Genomic DNA, 21,694 nt, shown 5'->3' with positions numbered 1-21,694 from the left:
ATTCTGGAGAATCACAAAAATTTGCCAAAGGTACGATAACACAACAAGGAATAGACTTAGGGGTAACAACCACAATACATAAGATATCATTTGTAATTGTAGAATGTAGAGAGGCTTTTATAATAGGAAAAAAATATATCAAAGTGAAGTAGTCACCCATGGCGAACTGTGCAATACGCAATTTTTCCCAGACAAAATATTCTTATTAAAAGGTGGATTTGGTCCATGAAATATTATGTCGTCATCACTTGGTTTATGGAAGCATTGAACAATGGTTCGTTTGGCATAACACGGATTAAAAACCAAAACAGCTGCAATTAGCAAAGCAAGCAATTGTTTAAACATAATTAGGGATTTAATGATTATTTTATAATCCATCAATTTGTGAGTGATCTGTTCAAACAAAGGGATCTCTCAGTCCTTGTTATTTGAGGTCAAAGTCTGCCATTTTCTCACATGTCTTTTTAGATTAGAAAACACAATTGTGAAACTGTCCTCTCAGGAAGACTTCAGACCCCTTGTTTGGTCTTTGCTGTTGTGTAACATTTTGTGTAGTCTGGATTATGACTCCGAGGAAAGGTCATTGATTTATGGCAAGTGGCCGCCCCCGTAGCAATATGCTCGTAAAGCTTTGATCGGCAACTTCTTTACAAATGGTGAGGCTAAAATGCTTTTTCTAGTTGAGCAATCAGAGGACTTGCCCGACGTCCTAACGGAGGAATGTTTCCCCTACAGGTACTGTGCACTATGATGATTTCAAGAGAGTTTTAAAAAGTGCTTTTACGTTATCTTGATTTAGGAACATGTTAAGCACTCCTTCGGAAGCTTTATGATAGAGAAGCACTGATGTGTCGAGAAGTAAATATTCTTTTAATGATTGCTCATGGATTTTATGTTGATATATATACCTTAAATTACATGGAATGCACCCTCAAGGCCTTAAGTGACGCACCTATGCTAAACCACTAACCCGCAGTCAGGTTTTTTTCCCCTCGTCAATCTTACCGAACCATAACATATACTGACGTTATCTGCGATTCCTGTTGAAGATTTTATTCAGCTTTAGTCATTCGGAATCGCTTCCGATTCCTGAAATGTGCAAGTCTGTATCGAGAGTCATCGCAAAGAATGTCCGATAGGCTGTTTGCACACAAGAGATCTTTATTTTACAAATAGATCCCGCCTGATGCGGAGACGACACTAACCCTGACTGCCAATCTTCTAATCACATTACATAGGAAAATCATCTCAGGCAATCGGCTTTGATACATCATAAAGTCTTCGTCCAGAAAAAAAAGGCCGCTACCAGGGGGGGGGGGTCAACGGTAAGGCTGACTGGAAATCCACACAAAGACGGCCCCTCAAAGTTGTCACCAAAATACTTATTCCGTCAGTGCGTACACAAGTGGTCTATTTGTGATTCAGCAGCAGTCCTTTGCTAGCTGCCAGCCTGGCATGAAGTCAGCCTCTCATGAGGGACTGTGTCAACGCAGGCCCCGAGGCAGTGGGACCAAGGTAATTGGGTTTGCATGGTCTGTGTCAGAGCACCCCTGCCACATCCCGAAACAAAGGCCAACTCCCGGCAAGCTGTTAGGACTGCATCCACTCCTGATCACAGCACTCATTCCCTGGAAAGGCTTATTCAATTACTGGAATGCTGGTTGACTATTCTGTCTTCATGATGACTTGCAGATTGCATCATGAGTATCTTCTTTTTTGGCCTGTCTTGCTGCCTCTTCTTTTAAAAGCTGAGTGTGTAAGCACTTTGTACATGAGGGTCTCATGTTCGGGTAGCTGCTGGCCAGACAGAAATAATTGCTGGAGAGATTGCTCACTTGTTCAGCGTCACCTCAATTCATTTAAGGTAAATTAATTGGGGCATAACTGTGGCACAGTACTCTGTACTCAGTGACTTACTTCTTCTCACAGTGTAAACTGAATTTCCCTTTCGGCGAACAGTTTATTAATGAGTATTTAGTACTTGGATTTGAAACGTCTCCATCGTAAACCCGACGATCATCAAACAGTTATAAAAATCAAAAGCATGTTCTGGATCATCTAAGACCTTCTTTAAAAGCGCTACCTATCAGGTGCTAGTTCTTAGTTAATCAACTGACCAAAAGTACACTAGGCTACTTTGATAACTTGTATATTTCATATGATTGTTTTCTTTACTTAATAATGGCTTCTAAGTGTTTTTCTTGAAATAATTACTGCAATTATTTCCATAGGTTAGCGATAGACTCGGGCAATTATATCTGTATACTACATAATCATGTAGGAACAAAACTCCTTGGCTTAGAGCCATCTAGAATTTTTCAACAGTCCAACAACAGAATGTTATCAATACTAAGTTCTCCATTTCACAGTCATTCCTGCTTTTGAACAAACTTATAACGGAGGTAGAAAGGAAAGGGATTCATATAATATGCACATTAGTATAATTAGTAAATCCTCCGCCATGTGAACTATTTTCCAAGTCACCAAACATCCAAATATCTGTATTTTATCCTACTCCCTGAAGACATTTTTTTTTGTCTCTGGATTTTGCTGTTTCTGCATTCAGGTCAGCAAAGCTTGCTTGATTTTCGAGGTCTCTCCAGACAGGATGAAGTGCCTCACTTAATCCGGAGCCAGCTACCCCCGTTCCCACCTTCCCCCCGTCTGCTCTGCCCGCTAGCCTCTTCACCATGTACAGCTGCACTTAGAAGTCTATGTTTGATTTTGATTGATGAGACAAAAGGGGCTCCTCTGCCTTCTGAAGAGTTCAATATGTATAAAGGAAATTGTGGTTTTACCTCAGATCACTTTCCTTTTTTCTGACACGTTGTTCTTGTCAGCGTTTAACTTCCCCACGGCCATGGCTACGCTCAAAATTGATTGGCAGCATAATTATCGACCTGATTTGCTCGACCACTGGCGACTCAAGGATAAGGGAGTGATAAATTGTATCCCCGCCTTCACAATACCTGAGAAATCTGGCACATCACGGTCCGCTAATATCAATTACACATGTACTAAATTGCTGAAAACCACACACATTCCCAACACAGATTCTACCAAGCTGCTTTAGGATCAAACAAGATTAGCTATGTGTTTTATAGCCACGTAATTGAAAGACAACACAGAGTGTTAATCACCATGTGAAAAAGCCGGTTGCACAAGGCATTGTCGTATGCAGATCGCATATTTCTCAGCACTCCGATAATAAACGGAAAGATACGTCGCTGATGAGCGCAACCGCTTTGTGACGAACGTAGCCATTGTGTGACGAACGTAGCCATTGTGTGACACATTGTCATTGACGCACATGCGTATACAGTATTTAATACGTTGATCGAATTGAGAGAATATAGAAAAATTTGATTCCGCTGGAAACCAGGATTGGTTCAGAGTCATGTCCATTAGAGTGGTGGCAAAAACATAGAGTCTACGTGTATAATAACAATGGGATGAATTGCAAGTATCTACTGTCAATCCTATTCAATTATTATGTTTCTCAGCCCGAACTAAAATCTAAGCAGAGAGCGATATATGAATGCTTTCTTTGCTGGGACAACGTGCGTAGTGTCGTGAGAGCTCATGAAAAACTACTATTGCTTTGCAAAAACCCTGACTCCTCCTTTGTGTTTTAATGAAAACACACGAGAGTAGCACACACGTGCGCTCGCACTTCTCAAACATGTTGCTATTTTAGTCTCCAGGACGCTGCAAAATACTTTGCGCTGGAGGGCTGGAAAAAGTGAGAAGTGACTGATGGGCAGGTGAGCCCATTTCCCACCCCTCCCTGATTATCCTCTTGCAATCACTAGGAAAACAAGGACTTCTCCCACCCATTCTCTCGAAGATTAAGACCTGATATGGAAGGTATGACCGAGGTTTTGGTGGAGGTTGAAGACACCAAAGGCTCGTTACCAGGTTACATCACAGCACTGTTGTTGTTGTGAGTGCGTGTGCCAACATCTTAAGGAGTAATGGAAGGTAGAGTGCTTAGCGATCCCCCTCCCTGATGCAGAGTTGCCATCACACCGCAGGAAGATTCTTGTCATAATAATCTTATCCTTTTTTTCTCCTGTGAGTGGCTCATTTTTTTAGACACCGTCTGGGCGAGCATTTTGCAATCACTTGTCTAAATATTAGCCATCTAAGCAACATTGTTTTCAATGGAGCGTCCATCACGCGTGGCGTCTGAGTGTGAGGCAGCGTTGTGCTGTTGTGATGGATTCGTGACTGCGGTCCAAATAAAAAAAAAGGGGGAAATGGGGGTTCATTTTTTAAAATTGTAGATACGTGCCGAAGAGCCCCGGTTTGGTACCACAGCTCTTTTGTGTATAAGTGTGTGATTGTGAGCTTGAATAGCCTGAGGAAATCACTGCTGTGATGCTGTGTGTGGCATTTAAGATGAGCTCGTTCTAGTCATGCTGTAAGAAGTTCCGGGCAGAACATAAATAAAGCTCTTTGTGATGTGTTATTATTGTTTTTATTACATAGGATGACAATGTTTTGACTATTGCGGGAAAATGGTGAAGTCGCCGCCAATTTGGTGTGTTGCTATACAGTGCATATTTTGCTAAACACAGTCTTCTTCTGCGTAACGTGCATTTAACGAAGGAAGCATTGGCTTGACTCACCTGTTACCTTGGGGTCAATGTGCAGCCACGTCAGTCTGGAAACCAAACAACTTGAGTCTTGTTGCTTGAAATCATTGTGCTTTGTTTTGAATAAACCTACAATTGAGTCGTAAATTAGTTGTATAGTTTCCCCAATGGGAAAATAATTGTGGATACCAAAATTTTCATCCGTTTCAAAACTGTAAGCACTTAAAGATTCTTTTGACGGTCTGACCAACTCTGTGGTAACATGTCGGCAACAAGAATGGATGCATGCTGTCATAGGTTATCACTCTTAACCATCGACTGTTGGCGCTGATTGCTCAATTGTGTACATACAGTATGTCGAACAAGCCATGTTGACGCTTTCACACAGACAAAAAAAAAAAGATTTTTTGTTCTCCCTCCTTTCAATATTCAGGTAGCCTTGTTGGCAATGATCGGGGAATTCTGAACCGCTTGTAATGTGCCATCTGTGTTTTTCGCACATTAGATGCCTGAATGCAATTCAGTTTTGACAAGGCAATTCAGACTATCCCTTCAAAAGGTGCTATTGAAATGGACTCATTTAGCCCGCTTGTACGATGCACCTGGACCGCTCTGTTACAAGCGGCCCGGTCTTAATATTTCCTCACAGCTGGACAATAGCTCATTCACCGTAAACGCAATGGTGCAATGAAATAATTTAGCTGAGATTAGATGTAAATTGATGGAAAATAGAAAACCCAGCTGTCTTACAAATGGAGACAAAGCAAACGGTATACAATACTTTGCAGTATAAGTGGGCCATCTCTCCTACTATTTGGAATTTAGACTATTCCACAGTTTTGACGAATTAAGTTTACATGATAATTTTGGAATGTATGAAGAGCCAGAGTAAAAAACGTAAAGACGTTACACGTCAAGGGACGCCATAGCAAGTCACACGCATGATTGGTTGGGCCCAATAAGATAATAAGATTTAAGAAACGGAGATTTGATCCTGGCATCAGTCAAAGGCACTTCAAGAATATTTCAAGAGAAAAAATCAGCTAACAACAGGTCCTTGAGTTCTGTAGGTCTTTGTCCTACAAAATATTTCAGCATCTTACTGTAATTTAGAATGTCCAATTTAACCAACGTTGTAAGTGCATAAGTATGACCTTAGATTGCTGCTATAATTCCATAAGTGTAATGTAATTACGCTCATGGCATTGTGGCAGGAATCTAACGCCATACACAAGTAGAAACTCAAATTGTGCAATGGCTCAAAACAACGAACCGCGGCAAAGTTAATGACACAGATGGCGACCTGTCAGCACAATGACGTTCACTCAGCACGGTTGTGTTGAGTAATCCCTGCATGTTATTCAGCCCTGTTGCCTCATTGGCTATTCTTCAATTTAAAAAGGCTTGGCAGGTTGATTGAGACATTCAGAGTGACTGATTTGTCATCATTGTGCAAATGTCGAAAAAAGATGTGGGTCAATGAAAAATATTTTGGAAAATTTACATTCGTCCATGAGCGATAAAGTAGCGCTGACAATCAATCCACCCTTAAAATGAAACCTTTTAATTTTACTGCTGTGACGGTGACACACGCCACTCTTTTAAATCGTTCAATACTTACTATGTGTGGGATCACAATGTGTGTGGGGGTGTAATGCCTGAACTCGTGACCCTATTCAGCACATACACGTGCTGTTTTCTACGGATGCTTGATGTCACTTTCACTTATTAGCTGCCATTGACGACAATGGAACTCAAATTTATTTGAACGGGTTAAGTTGGCGAAATCAGAGTACATAATTCAGCGTGTTGTCAGAGTACATAATTCAGCGTGTTGACTACCTTGTGAGCGTTTCGGAAACCCTTCATTTGGTCTTTCTTCACGTTGAGTTACTTACAAAATGAGAGTAACACACTCCTAAGTTACCACTTTGGCAGGGGAAGCCATTATTCCTTTTACACACCCACACGGATCTTACGACACACAGAGACGGCAGATTTACGTTTCTGTTGCCGAATGCCTCTAATGACAGCCGTTTGCAGTGCACTTCAGTGAAATATTTCGCTAAGGACAATGGAAACACACCGGCAGTCAAAAGACTGCAATTATGTGTCATTTTCACAGAGAATGCAAAACAACAATGCTGACTTCCCCCAAAAAGTTGACTGCACCTTTTCTGTGTGCACCTTTTTTTCCACTTCAATACACCTCAGACCACTATTCTGTATAGCTCCGCCTTCTTCAATAGAGCAGAGGGGGGCCCTGAGCATCCCATGGCCCAACAGGGTAATGAAGGCAGCGGGGGGTCGTAACTGGCCGGTGGTATCGTGCTTCCTAATTCCCACCACTACCCGAGGCTCTCTAATTAAGACGGCGAACTTGGCCTCGCCGATTACGAAGCAGCTGGATCATTAGCGTGGCGAGTCAAATGGCAGGCAACTCCATGTAGTGGGGCGCAGTGCCTTTCATCAACTTGTATCTTTGCCAGCTCACCTCCCGCAGCCTCTAGAATTCAAGGCAGGCCTTTTTTTCCTTTCGGTCTTGGTATTAAGACTAAAAAAATGGTCGGATACTAGTACAGTGGTACCTCGTCATACGACCGCTCGTCATACAAAATGCTCGTCTTACGGGGGAAATTTCGATCGAATAATTCGCCCGTTATGCGGTCAAAATTTCATGATACGACCAAGCCAGGTCTTTTTTGCATATCTTTCGTGTATAACAATATTTACGAGCACGGAACAAATAATTCAAACGAGTTCCTCCTCGGACCAGGAAACGCACAACGCGCATGCAAAAAGAAGGCTTTCTGGGTAATGAAGTATACTCCTGCACACAACACCCATACCTTTCTCAGAATAAAACTTCATTACCCACAATCAATACGTAGGAAGCTCAGCTATGTCATTTCCTGTTATTCTTTCTTAGGAAAGAAGGTCCAGCGATCGCTCTTTAAAGACTATTTCTCGTTGGCAAGTGGTCGTGCTTTATCCTATTGTGAGGACATTTGTGTGCATCATTTTGGTAATATTTTGAAGGCAATACAACAGTAAACAGTCCATCGATAGCGAACGTGAGGGCGGAAGCGTGACAAACCGCCAACCCGAAAAACGAAGGTAACAAAAGATTACAACAAAATTAGAATTCAGTTTTGTGTAAAGTTACATTAAACGTATGTTTGAGTGTCTGTATATATTAATCCAAGTTAATTTAAATTTGTTTGTTCCGTTTACGAGTGCGTTGTCGTGGAAAAAAAACGAACCCCACGCCCCCAAACGTCTCTGTCTCCTGTCGTCGAGATCTGCCCATTTTTAGTTAGATTAAACACATTTTATTACTATTAAACCACTAGTTATGTGTTACTTTGTTAATAGATGGTGAATTAGAAGAAATAAAACATTTTTTCAAATCCAATATCCTGTTTTTGGTGTTTTCTTCAGATAGTTGGAACGAATTAATTTGTTTCCCATTCATTTCAATGGGAAACTTTACCTCGAGTTACGAGAAACTTGTCATACGAGCTCAGTCCCGGAACGGATTAAGATCGTATGTCGAGGTACCACTGTATAGGCGTTTGTTCAATACATGTGATATTTCATACAAGGGTCAAACCTCATATCAGAAACATAACTCATTTACAGACACCTTGTTCCCCAAAATTCTTTGCATCCAGTATAATTGTCTTGGATTATTATTTTGCAGTCTCATAAAAAGTGGAATACGCCCAAACTCCTTCATGCAGGTGAAAAAAATATAGCCATCATCTGCTGAAAAGCAACTACTGCTCTCAAAGATGCTAATTACAGTAGTGACTATAATTATAATTTCAACGGTAATTCTAACCCATTTGAAATCCAAGCACATTTTTTCAGTCAAATGTCATTCCTGCATGGATGCACACATCCAAATATAGTAGTACTTCATGATATTTTAACATAACGTGTTCTTCAATTACTTCTTTACTGTGTAATGAGATGCACTGATCGATCGGTTGGCTGCCTACAAATAAATGTTGGAAGAATCGACGATCGGTCGATAATTAATTGTATAATTGACCTTGTCCGCGGATCGCGCCGAGGGCCAGTCTGCCACATTAGGGCGTTAGCATTTAATCGCGGAGATTGATGGTCATTATTATGAGCATTTATTAAGCACTTGTTGGCTATTGTATACTTTTGCTTCCCTAACATATTCAATTTGAAAGTGAAACCAAATTAGTTTGATATTGTAATTGCTTGCTATTAACATAGCAAAAGCTCTGCTATCACTGTTAACATTTATTGTAATTACAAATTGGAGATGTTTAGTCCTTTTTGATATTTTGAAAAACAATATATCAGCAATAATCCGACTTCTCAGATACAGATACACGTTTCTCATGCAAGTGTCATTTCCTTTCACACTTTTGAAATCTGTAAACAAACAGTGTCTTAGGTGCCAATGACATAAAAATCACAAGTGTGTGACCACTCCGTTATTTATTTTTAATTCCAGCTGTGTCAATCTGTTTGGCATAACAGTAATCCCTTGTTATCTCCGTTCATGTAAGTTCACTATTGTGATTTCCCCCTCAGTTCAAGGGAAAAAATATTTTAACATGGCAGTCACTGTCATTTAGCACAGTCCAAATGGATAGCACTGAAACATGACCATTTACAACCATCCCTTTCAGTTCAAATGGATTGACCGTTTATCACCATCAATAGCAGCCAATGAGTGTATTGTAGTTACATAAACAGGCAAAAAAGATTATAACAAATCACTTCCATTGTGTACATGCAATACACAATGTAAAATAGCTGAAAGAAAACATGGGAATGTGACAGTAAATAAATTATTCACAACAGTCAAATGCTCTACCCCATTAAATATCTCCCCAAGCTTGATCTGGCCTTGTCCCTCTCAGAATTCCGTTGACATGGAAGAGGAAAAAATGCCTTAATCATCCGCTCATGTCTATGCCCATAACAGATATTGAATTGGCTGCCGAGCCGCCGCTAACCTCCTGCTGTTAGAGATCAATGGACCTGGCAAGCACAAACTTCCTCTGACCATCTGACGCCAAAGCAGTTTGCTCCATTTAGGAATGTCTTCCTGCTGTGGCTCATGGAGGCCTAGTAAATAATTATTTCTATGATGCATGACACCCATTTCCATTCGCAAAATTTCACTTCTTATATATCACGTTTTATCTGTCCACCAGCAGACAGTAAAAATTGCTCTTATCTACTATAGGGTGTTAGAATATATGGTTATTGTCATTTTTAAAAATCTGACAGGCATTTACACCTTTCAAAACACACACATTCGCATTAACATTGCTACACTGATTCCAATAGCAAAAGACAATTACTCACCACTTATAAATATACTTGTATTAGACATCTGTTCTTTGTATTGGGTTTAAGTTGGATCTGTAGCTGGCAGCCATGTTGTTCTTCTCAGAAGTAGGCGTGTGTTTACATCCCTTTTGCCCACACTCAGTCCACAATGAGCTCTTTGATCTTGGTGTTCATGGCCACTCTGTTATTTTCACACTACCCCATTAGACGCTGATCCCAACCCCAGAAGACCCACTGACGATACGTTACTAATCGGGCCGTTCACTGAGGTGTTTGAGAACTTGATTACGGCGTCGTAACCAAGCACAGAGACATTTAGTTTGTCAAGTATGTAGGGGGCTTAGTATATCCTCAAAAGCAAAAGCTGTCCATATAGAGTTATAGACTAGTTAATGTAGAAAGTTTGTTCCCCTACTGGTCCGGATCTAATTTCACACAATAAAACAATTTATATCACAGTTTCTCCACTCTTATTGGAAGAGGAATTAATCTCGTTTTGAATCTCATTAGTCAAGGCACTATTTGAGTGGTCTATTAAAACAGACTAGAGAGAATTAGGGTTTAATCACCTTGGTGGATGATTGAGCACTCAGTAGAAGACTGTTAAGTAGACTTTTTAGTTTGTGAAGAATGCAATGGTGTCCTTTCATGACCTGAGCAGTGTAGATGGCAGAAGGCTTTGTCAAACTGGTAAGCACCCCTCTTTTAAGGCCCTCAGAGGTACGTAAAAATAGTCGAAAATGTCATTTTGATCCTGGGATCGGAGTGAATCAGTACAATAGCGCTCGCTGTCTGTCTGGAGGCACTTTTGAATCACCCTTTGCAAATTCTTTCAAAGGAACGGGATATTATTTCACATTGTGCGCAGACTATTTTTGAAAGATACAGTGTTTGGCCTATTGAGGACTGTCAGACTGTTTATTCCCACACTGACACACACTGAACCCAAAACAAATAGTACAAAATGCTGGGTTTGTTTTTGCTGTCAACCGGTTCAAGGTGTCATCACACCCCTTTTCCCCCTGCGCGGATACTCGTCTTCGCCTCCATTTAGAACTCACGGCTTATCTAGCGCGCCCCTCTATTTTCGGACAAGCGGGGCAGTGTGCCAGAAAGGACAGCGAGACAGGCTGTTGCAGACGCACACTGGGTGGAGGACAGTTTGCAAGATGACACTGCTTCCCTTGTTTATGGCAAAGGCGAGTGGGCGGGCAGGCTGGAAGGCAGAGCAGACTGAGGGGGAAAGGGGGTTTTACTAGCCACAAGAGAGTCAGAATTCTTCCTGAGCCATTGCCCCATTTGGCTGGCAGTTGTGAAAACAATTGCCCAACATTTACTCTCCCTCGCTCTCTCCCGCTCTCTCTCTTCTCCTCCCTCCGTGCAGATGGAGTCCGAGTTATGAGTCAGCTCTGAGAGCAGCAAGTGGAAGAGAAGGTGGTGAACTAATAAATCGGCTGCACAGTCAGTGAAAGCATGTGCAGGGAACATGTAAACTCCTTCTCGACTTCTGCTCACTTAACATAATCATTGCGGTCTGATTTAAAAAAAAAACCTCCAGATTTTAAAGATGAGCAACACGCTGACAGATATACTTCTCATTGAGTAACCAACAAAAAAATGTAACCTTCTAATGTGGTGATACTGAAAACGTTGAACTGATTTTGGCCTGTTTCCACAGACTCGCTTTGGAGAAGACGTCATGCTGATGTCCTGATCTGAGGACCCAGATCCAGTTTATCACCCCCACCCGCTCCTCTCCCTACCAGTTATTCGAGTTCTGACAGAGACCACCGCTTTACCGAAAGGCTTTCGGGTTCAGCCCGCCCCCCACCCTGCTGCCCGGCCTGTCGTCACCATGACGTCGGAGCTGGAAAGTAGCTTGACCTCCATGGATTGGCTCCCTCAACTCACCATGCAGGCGGCCATCCGCAAGGCCGACGGCCAGCACGGCCACGGGCCAGGCATAGGCAAGAAGAGCGCCCTGCTGGACCCCAACACCACCCTCGACCAGGAGGAAGTACAGCAGCACAAGGACGGCAAGCCGCCCTACAGCTACGCTAGCCTCATCACGTTCGCCATCAACAGTTCACCAAAGAAGAAGATGACACTGAGTGAGATCTACCAGTGGATCTGTGATAACTTTCCCTACTACAGAGAGGCTGGAAGTGGCTGGAAGGTAAGAAACTTTCTATTTCATGATCAAATATTGTATACCCCCCGACCAAATGGTTCTGGAAACAGAAAATGCCCTTCTAGATAATCGAATACTGGAGGGTTCCAACTAGATTGATCGCTAACTGGATTTCATGAATTATTTTTAATTGCAGATGAGTTAAGATGGATCATCTAAAATGGGACATAGGTTCAATAGCAATCACATCAGGACTTACTTAGGCCTCATGTAGAATAATACACCATCGGAAGTCAAAGGTCATTGGGTAATAGAATGTGTAAGAAGTTTCTAGTCTTTAGTAGAAGAAAGTTCCAATATTTCGACTCAAGAGATCGTTTCGTAGCCTCGAGACAGGAGACGGACGGACAAATCACCACCAATCAGCCTCGTCTCTTATGACAAAAAGCTCCAAGAGAAACCACGATTGTCGCCGAATCACACAAAGTGCCTCATTTGGCCAAATGAAAAATGGATGCAGCCTGCCAGTAAAGTGTGAAAGTTGGAGATTAATATTCAGAGAAGTGGCTGCGGTCCATGCTAGCATGCACTAAATAGCCCATTCATGGGTGGTATTATTCATTGCAGATGCTTTTGATAGGAGAAGGCCATTATGCAGAAGGAGAGAGCCAGTACTGTGTCATCATCTCAAGGAGCCCGTGATATACGGAGTTGAAGCTATGCTGATTGCCTTTTAAAGGGCCCAGATGGAAATTGATATTAGAATGAGTTTTCCAATCAGTCGACGTTTATTGGAAGTAGAATCTTAGGCGCTGCTTTATTGCCGTCAGACAAGATGAATGAAGCCCATTTCCTGAGGCGACAAGATCTGGCGCATGTATAGACGGCTGTATGGAGGTTGCTTTTTCTGTTGTGGGAGGAAAGGGGGCAAGATTACAATGCACATGTTACGTTTGATGCTTTGAGTCTTGCTTTGGGGGGTTAACTGGGGGGTCGGGCCTTTTGTATGAAAAATCATTTGTCTCTTCTTCTATCATCTTCCTCCCTTAATTAAGAGTTGGCAACACAACAGCCAGACAGACAAAACTTGTTGTAAACAAAACGGATCAAAACAGTGCGAGAAATTGCACTAATTGCGCTGCACGGTTTGACATGGCTCAAATTGTTGTTGATGGTTTTATGGGAATGTGTTAGTATAATTCCCCATAATGCCTCCCCCGAGTGGTTTTTGCATGGTAGATGTTCAACCTAACATAATGGTCAAATATTTCTACTACAGGGGGCCCTCCCATTAGGTAAGTTTAGTTGTATGCCGACATGAAAGACATTTTTAAATACGTCTATTGTGAACCCATGCTTTGTGTTGATTTGAAAGATAAGCATTCACTGCACCAGTGAATGAGTTTAATGTGGTCACGCCCATAGCTGTTGTTGGGACGTTTTTTTTTTTTTTTTTAAAGAGGATTTACATTAAAATAGACTGTTTAAAAGCCGTCTAAACTCTTGTCATTGCATCATAAAATGTTTTGAATAGAATCCTAAAGAGCTGTTTTCATCTCTGCGAAGTGAGCCCTAGTAGTGTTAGTTCTTGTTTTACGTTTCCTTATCCTTGACTTTTTCAGCTTTTTCCTCATCCTAGCACACATTCTTAATTTATTTCCATCTATAACATTGGAAAAGACCTTCTATTCCTGTCATCACTAGGTCACTTTTGTATATATATTTAGGGCTTGAGCATACATTACATTATCGTCCATTGGCCAGCTACATGTGGAATTGAACCATTTGAGGCACACATGGAATTTTCTGAAAATTCACCCCCAAAGCCAGTCTTGCTTATTAACCTGAAATTAAAAAGAGGAAAAAAGCGTTTGACAAAACGTAGTTAGTTGTCTACAAATTTTCGACAGCGATCCAGTCATAATTCCATAGCATCAGTATCAAATTATTACCAAGTATTACATTTGAACAACAGTTCTACAAGCACTATTTATTAGTTTATAGTTCTTTGGCAATAATAGTATTCTTGTATGACAGTAATATTTTTGAGTCCTCAAATTTGTATCCTTTATAGGTGTAATGCGGCAAATCCACATTTTCTTTAGTATTTCTGAAAGAATTAAGATATTATGTATATCTTTGAATATCTGTCAATAGCATTACTTACTAAATGTTATTTTTCTTCTTCAATATTATTACTGCTTCTCCATTTGAAAAACCCAGGAGAGCTGTTGACAGTTTTCTGGAACACTTCTAAGAAAGCAATTTACTCTCCTGATATGGCACCCTTCGAGGCGGATTGACTAGCACTAACCCCCTCATACTGCTCAGCGTGACCCTTTGCGGTATTAATGGGCATTTTTGGAATAAAATTCATTTTGGAACTTCCAAGTTCACTCCCTTGTGACTATTAAGGTCACCTTATTTTTAAAGGCTTAGTTCGTGTTTGGGGTCGGTTCAAAATCCTGGTTCTAGGCGAAACTAGCTAGAAATGCCCAAAATGGAGTTCTTCAAGGCAGATTGGCTCTAAGTTCAGTTCCTTTCAGCCTTTTGGTGTATACTCATGATATGAATTCACTGCGCTCATCCTGTTTGTGTGCGTAATGATTGGAAGCACGCGTACATGGGCGTGGTGAATGTAGGTCGGATGCAGTCATCATTCATCAGGTCACCCTGCTTGAATTTGGGACCAGTCACAAGCGTGTTCAAACACTAATCAGAACTTTGTTGACTGCACCTTAAAGAAACAGAAGGAAAGTTGAAAAAATTACGTCAGAATCGAAAAGCGTGAAGGTAGCCTTAAAGAGGGATGCAGAATCTCAGATAGTGATGACTTTTTTAGAATGTTTTTTTGTCTTGAGGCCAGTCTTTTGGCTCATCGCCTCACAATACACAGTCCTTAGCAGTTTTTCGATTGTATGAATCAGGTCTGTATGAGAGGCATTGCTTTTTGGAGGGTGGCCAAGTAGCTTGAGGACGTTTCAGATTTAAGGATTCCTAGAGACTTATCCATGAAAAGTAAGGCATCTCTCTGAAATGGAAATATTCTGTATCGATGTGTTTGTCAGTCCTCCCCCTTAAAAATCAAATCAGTCGGCCTGTGACTTCTCAAGAATTCACTTGGATGTTCAGCTAAGTATTTGTTGAGAACACTTCCCAGTTTACAAACAATATAAACGCTTTATGCGGCTTCTAAATAGATCAGTTCCGAGGTCATATACAGTGTTCTTATGATGACAATTTAAAAAGAACACTATCTATTTAAGAGCAACAACATTTGTTGTTTCGTTAGCCTTTATTGGACAGCCCGGACAGATCAAACACCACTGCAGCGATATTCCTCGAAACATCTCGAACGTGAGGGCTTTTTAGGCCATTAACAGTAATGGAGGATTAGCCGTTAGGATCACCTCTTACCATTAAAAAAAAAAGAAATCACTATAATAGCCATATTAGCGATTACCATATTAGAACATTTTTGTATGTTGTGTATCCTGTTATTTATTTATAGTACTATATTTCTCTATATTTTGTCTATGCTGTGGTGGGAAGTGAATTTCCCCTGTGGGGCAAGAATAAATAACTATTTTATTCTATATGAGGTTTCTCGCTGACTGCTATAAAGTAATAGTTGTGTTGGTGTCACTGATAGTGTTTAGTGAGTGTTTGCTGCATTGCAATTGCCGTGTGTGTTGGTTCTAGTTTTGTTCAGCATTTGCTCTGCGAGCTTCATCAAATTGTTGAAACTTGCTATTTGATTTTATAAACCACAGGGCCAAGTATGTTGGCACCTGGACAACTTAGAGCTCCTTTAATTGGCTGTTCAACAGAAACTCTCTCAGGTTGATTATATATATGTATATTTTTAAACATCTTTGCAAATACCTAGAAACGGAGCCAAGATAGTCTGTCTCAGTCACTAACAGTGTGCAATAGCTTTTTAATGATCAGCCCTGGTAATGCAGTCTGAAAATTTAAGGCCGACCTTAAATCAGCTCAGGAAGAAATGTAGCCAGCTACACACCGGCTGTCAAATCTTGACCTCCACTGTCAAGTCAAAGCCTCTCTCAGCTCCTTGGAGGCTCACTCGGGTAAAACTTCTGTAAATCCCAAAACCACTGTGGCTTTTGTTCTCGATGGAAAACTGGAACACATTTCAAACACTTTGACAAGCTGGAGGTTATTGCTAAGGGCGTGATTTTCGTGATTTCTCTCAAGTACTCGCACTTGAATAAAAATAAGGTGAAATGTAGATTAGAGATGATTGCCCAACAAATGTCAAACAGTTTTTACTGAACTCGGGCATGTGATTTTGTTACCAGGGAACTATCGCCTAAGTCTCGAAATAATCCAGTCTGCAAAAATGGGACACAGAACCGCCTTCTGCAAGGGTCTTGGACATTTCCCCCCCACCTCATTATAAAATGCAAATACATAGAAGCCTAAACAGATCAAAGGTTCAACTTGCCATTAGATCTGAGGCTTCATAATGGCTACCTTAGGCCGTTTGCTCCCTTTAATGGAGAGTTTTGGTTCAAGATCAGACCTTCAGGACATTACTAGCGAAATAATGTTCCTGCGCCTGCCTTGTGGCTTACTCCAGTGTGGCAAATCCCTCTTCCTGTTGCTTATTTTAATGCGATAGGAAAGGAAGTGCCCAAATTTGTATACCTGACTGATCTTACCACCCCCAGCTCAGGGTTTCAGGGCTCTTATGCATTGAATTGCCTGATCCCTTCATCGTTAAGTTGAACATCCCAGGCATGTCTCTTTTAACCTCTGTCAAGTCTGATGAGGTGACATGGTTGGAAGGGGTGTTTTGATCTCCATGTGCTGTTGAACAGTATGTTTCAACAATTTACGTACTTGTTGACATCCGGTACAAAAAAGTGATTCTAGAAATGCTCTGTAACATTTCTGTTTAGTAAGTGCAGAGCATTCTAGGTAGCCGCCCGTCGATGGTTCAATACTAACCGGTCTATTTTGGATCTAGGTTCTTAACCTGCCTTTAAAGACACTTTAGTATAATTAGTACATTTGCAACAAATGATAAAGATCTTGTTTGTCCCGTCAAGTGGAATGGTTAGCAGCCAATCACAAAAGCACCTTCAGATAAGCAAATATGCATGCAGATCTGTCAATTTAGTTTTAAATCAACCAGTCTGGTTTTGGAAAGAGAGAGTTCAGAGTTCAAACCTAGAACCAGAAGAAACAGAGGCATATCACAACAATGCCGTTCATTTGAACACGCCGGCCCGCCGAAAATATTTGGGTTTTTCTCGTTTTTTGAGGTACAGCCTACTAGGTGTCGACGGACAGGAACCGACTTTGTCGGCTCGTGGGAGGGGCTGTGACTCACTCGGCAGTCTGCTTGATCCTGCCGTGCGGCGGGTTCCCATGTCAGGAAGCTCCAGCCTGGCCGCCCGCCCACCAGCCTCACCTTGCGCCCGCCTACCGGCGCCCCGCCGCTCACGCTCGGGTCCTCGGAGTGGGCGGGGAGAGCGGGCAGGCAGGCAGGCTGGCGGGCCTTGGCGCACACACTTTTTGGCAGGCAGCCGCTGTCCCCACTCTCTGCTCAAGTGCTAACTGCAGAACATAAAAGGCCCGAGGCTGCTACTGCTTCCTCCTGTGGCCTTCAGGCTTGCGTCGAGATGTCGGCTTGAAAATTTGGCTGTTTTTTTGTGACAGTCCTTTCACTGGCTCTCAGAGAAACGCTTTCTTTTAGAATTCTCACTCCTTGTTTTCAACGAGGACAGCAATCGAGACACAATTGACGAGGGTCACGCCGTGACGCCTCAGTCATAAGTGCACATGTTAATGTCAATAAATCACAAGACATTGCTTTAAACAAGCATCTATGTTGATTTCTACACGCACTCTCGGTCACGGCTTCGGGCCGTTTTTGAAAAACACTTAATCAGTTTGCATTGTTGAGGCATGCTTTTTCATATTTTGTAATTACAGGAATGTATGAGAGACACAGGTTGTTGGATTGCTCCCCGAGTATGTGTAGACCGGTTCGAGCTGGTTTCCTTCTTGTTTGATGCAGTCTGACCTGGATACTATTTGAAGTGTTTAGCTGGCTGTCACAGATGAGATGTACGACATTGACATTTCTGTTTCACGTCTCTGATTTTCTGGGCTGAATTTACACCGACGGTACACGCGAACAAATGCAATTTAACGCCTTTATACATCTGCCTTTGGACTGTCTATTTCTAAATCCATTCCAAGCGACATCCGACTGTAGCTGCGTTTAATTTGACGGAAATAGTACGTGACAAAGTATCGTTCGCTGCTAGCCCTCTAATTTTAAATGGATTAAATGTCTATTGTTGAAAGCAAATGTTGTCTATTGACTGTTTGACTGTGGGTGACCTAAAATGCAATCAGGAGAGCAGAAGTCTATTCATAAAGCAAGGTCAGAGACCATTCTCATTGATGCCTAAACGCAGAGCTACCTTTTCGCACACATTGAGGTCACAGATGGTGCCTTTTTACTATTGCTTCTGCTATGCTCAGGTTTTTTTTTTTGCCCCGACGAAGGGGGCGGGGGAGAAGGGAGACGGGTGCGCTGATGAATGCCGCATGCTAAAAATAGAGCTCAGCTCTCGGAATCTGCCTTTAACGGTGAATCTGTCTGTTAAACCCATCCACGCCAACTTATACCCGTTTGTGCTGCCAGTGGCGTCGCCTTTCAAGTCAACAAATTGTGATTTAATACTAACCGATGTCTTTTAATCTCTGCTGATTTAGCATTTACAATTGGAACCTCCCAAAGTAAATTGCAATCCATTATGGGAGCTTGACTGGCTTCCAACTCGTGATTTAAATCAATTTTCCTGTTGGGAGTTACGCAAAGAGATTTTTTTTGCCTCTACTCTGATGCCTTGACTTGGAACTTTGGAACTCTTGTGCATATACCCTGGCTTGTTTTCCACTCTGACAATACGATATTTTCTGTTGCACTACATATTTTATTTGGTTTAATGATGAACCAAATAGGGGTGAAAATAAACAATTTCATGACAACACCAAGACGATATTTGCTGATACGACAAAGTCTGCCACGATTCCATACAACTTGATTCAAGCATGTTAAAAGATTTTATTAGGATAACACATTTAACACGTCAATTACATTTCACCATATTTAAAAAATTGGGGCTGCATTTTTTTTTTTACACTTTTGAATTACAACCATTCTTTTCAACACCTGGGCAGATGCCGCTATTTTTTCATTTTCATCTTTTCCGATTGAACTTGGCCCATCGATGTATCAATTTGGATCAGTTCATTCTGACACATCTAGAAAAATAATTGGACATCAGCCCTCTGCCTCAGATTAAATTCACAAGAATCTTGTATGTCCCAAAAAAGGGGGAAAATGGCAATCATTCTGGGTACAAGTTCAACATGAACTACGAGCACTCGGCTAGCTTTCCAAACATCGTATCATTGCACAACCGAAGAGCGCACATGCCTTCTACTTGTTAACTTGGTGACTTCGGACAACAAAAAGTCCTCAATTAATCAATGTAACTACTCAGCCCGAAGACAAAGAAAATTAAATTGGGCTTCAGGGGTTGTTGTGTATATACTCCAAGAATATACCCACCAAACTAGATTGCCATCTGTCAGCGAACAATGCAGTAGCAATTTTAATTCTGTAATTAATTAATCAACCCTGTGGGGAAAAAATAAATAAACCCCCCAGATCAATTCCTATATGTCCTGAACTAGTCCCACGAGATTTAATTCCGATCCGTCTCGGTTTAATGAAAGGGTAGCAATTTTCATTAGCATACTCCTCTTGATCAATACATGGTCAACAAATCGCCTAATTTTGACATCTCAAATGTCCGTTTGAACAAATATGAGTTTAGAAAATTCCAAATTCCTCCTGAAATGTATATACGTTTGGATTGATCGACGTCCAGTGTGTTTTTAATATTATTCCACCTGATCTCGTCTTGAAAGTAATTAATAAGATTTATAATTAAGGTTGTGCATTCTCCCCAAAGAATAAGCTTCATCTGGCAGGCACTGTAACTTAACATGCATTCAAAAGGAATCGCTCCTGGACTAATTAGCAGAGGCAACACGAGTATGCTTTTTTGTTTTCAACCAAATTAAATATAGAAATGTGTGCCAATTTGAGATTGCCAATATGGTCAAAGGTGCGCAGCCTGCCCGATGAAAGCAGGGAGCCGAATTTGAGCTCAGCGGCGTTGCCCGACATCCAGACGCCGGGTCATTCACATCTGATAAAAGCAGTCGAATGATTGGCGTTTTCATAAAATCAGCATGGCGAGTAATTACGCTGGAGATCCAAGTTTCCTACCCCCCTTGAAACGACCACTTCTGTCACGTTCAAACTTGCGTACTTTGCTGTTTTTATTCGAACCAATGGCCTTACCTGACCGCGCTTCGGACTGCTTGGACTGCTTGGACTGCTTTTCCTCATAACTTATTGACACGTATGTCAATATTTTAAGCTATGCTTGTAAATGAAGCAGTACGGGCCCCATGCCCTTGATATTTAATCCCCCTGTTAGTGTGTCCTCATTGGGGTCAGTTTTTGTGTGTGCGTCGGAGTACGTCGGCGCAGCTGCGGCAGCCGAGTGGAACCGGTGATGGATGACATGCCAAAACGGGCCGCGCCGCCTTCCCCGGGCGCTCGTATTGACAGGCGCGCTTCTCATCGCCAGCGTCAAGCGGGGCTAATCGCGGGTCACGGCGGCCGCGGACATGACACGTGAAAATCAGCCACGGAATTGCTCATCTGTCAATGTCACGTCCTCAGCCCCCGACGCTGTTAAAACACTACGTGAAACTTATGTAGAAGTGTCGGTCCTGGTCCAAAGTAGACATTTTCCACTCGCTGTCTGGCTTGTGTTACATTAGTATTCAGGTTAAACATTTTGTCATGAGGTGTATACATTATTCATGGACATAAGTATCTAGATTAGTAGAAAGATTTTCATTCATTTTTAATTCAGCGACAAGCCTACATTATTTTTACAGCGCGTTGCTAGGACAGTGGTCTCGTGGTTAGCATGCCTGACTCACACTCAAGCTGCCCAAAGTTCAACTTCCAACATCCTTCAATATTTCCAAAAACAAGAATGTTACCTTTACCATATTTTTTATACAGCGGTACCTCGAGATACGAGCTTAATGCGTTCCGGGACTGAGCTCGTATGTCGATTTTCTCGTAACTCAAATGAACGTTTCCCATAGGAATGAACAAAAAAACAAATTAATTCATTCTAACCCTCTGAAAAAACACCAAAAACTGGATATTGGATTGGAAAAACATTTTTATTTGTTCTAATTCGCCATCTATTAACAAAGTAACAAATAACTAGTGGTTTAATAGTACTAAAATGTGTTTAATGGTACTAAATTTAGACGGATTTCGTGGAAGGGAGAGAGAGAGTGACAGAGAGAGGGGTCGAGAGACTTTGCACGGCAACGTGCTCGTAACAACATAAATACATTTAAATGAACTTGGATTACAATGCAGACACAGAAAAATATGGCCAATGTTAAATCAACCCTTCCATTTTGTGTTGATTCAACTCGAAATGCACAGCACACATATATTTGCTGACCATCC

General features: G+C 41.6%; 1 protein-coding gene across 2 annotated transcripts in view; it reads left to right on the top strand.

Moving 5' to 3' along the window:
* foxj3 (forkhead box J3) overlaps nt 1–21,694 on the top strand; it is an 84,207-nt gene that overhangs the window by 21,419 nt on the left and 41,094 nt on the right. For both annotated transcript variants that reach the window (XM_077603767.1, XM_077603765.1), the window contains exon 2: nt 11,620–12,117. In XM_077603767.1, coding sequence (XP_077459893.1) covers nt 11,797–12,117 — 321 coding nt within the window. In that variant the 5' untranslated portion in view covers nt 11,620–11,796. The remainder of the gene's footprint in view (nt 1–11,619; nt 12,118–21,694) is intronic.

Source organism: Stigmatopora argus, chromosome 6 (assembly GCF_051989625.1).
Source record: "Stigmatopora argus isolate UIUO_Sarg chromosome 6, RoL_Sarg_1.0, whole genome shotgun sequence".
NCBI lineage: Eukaryota > Metazoa > Chordata > Actinopteri > Syngnathiformes > Syngnathidae > Stigmatopora > Stigmatopora argus.
Note: the sequence above shows the minus strand (reverse complement) of the source record. Positions and strands in the feature narration are given on the sequence as shown.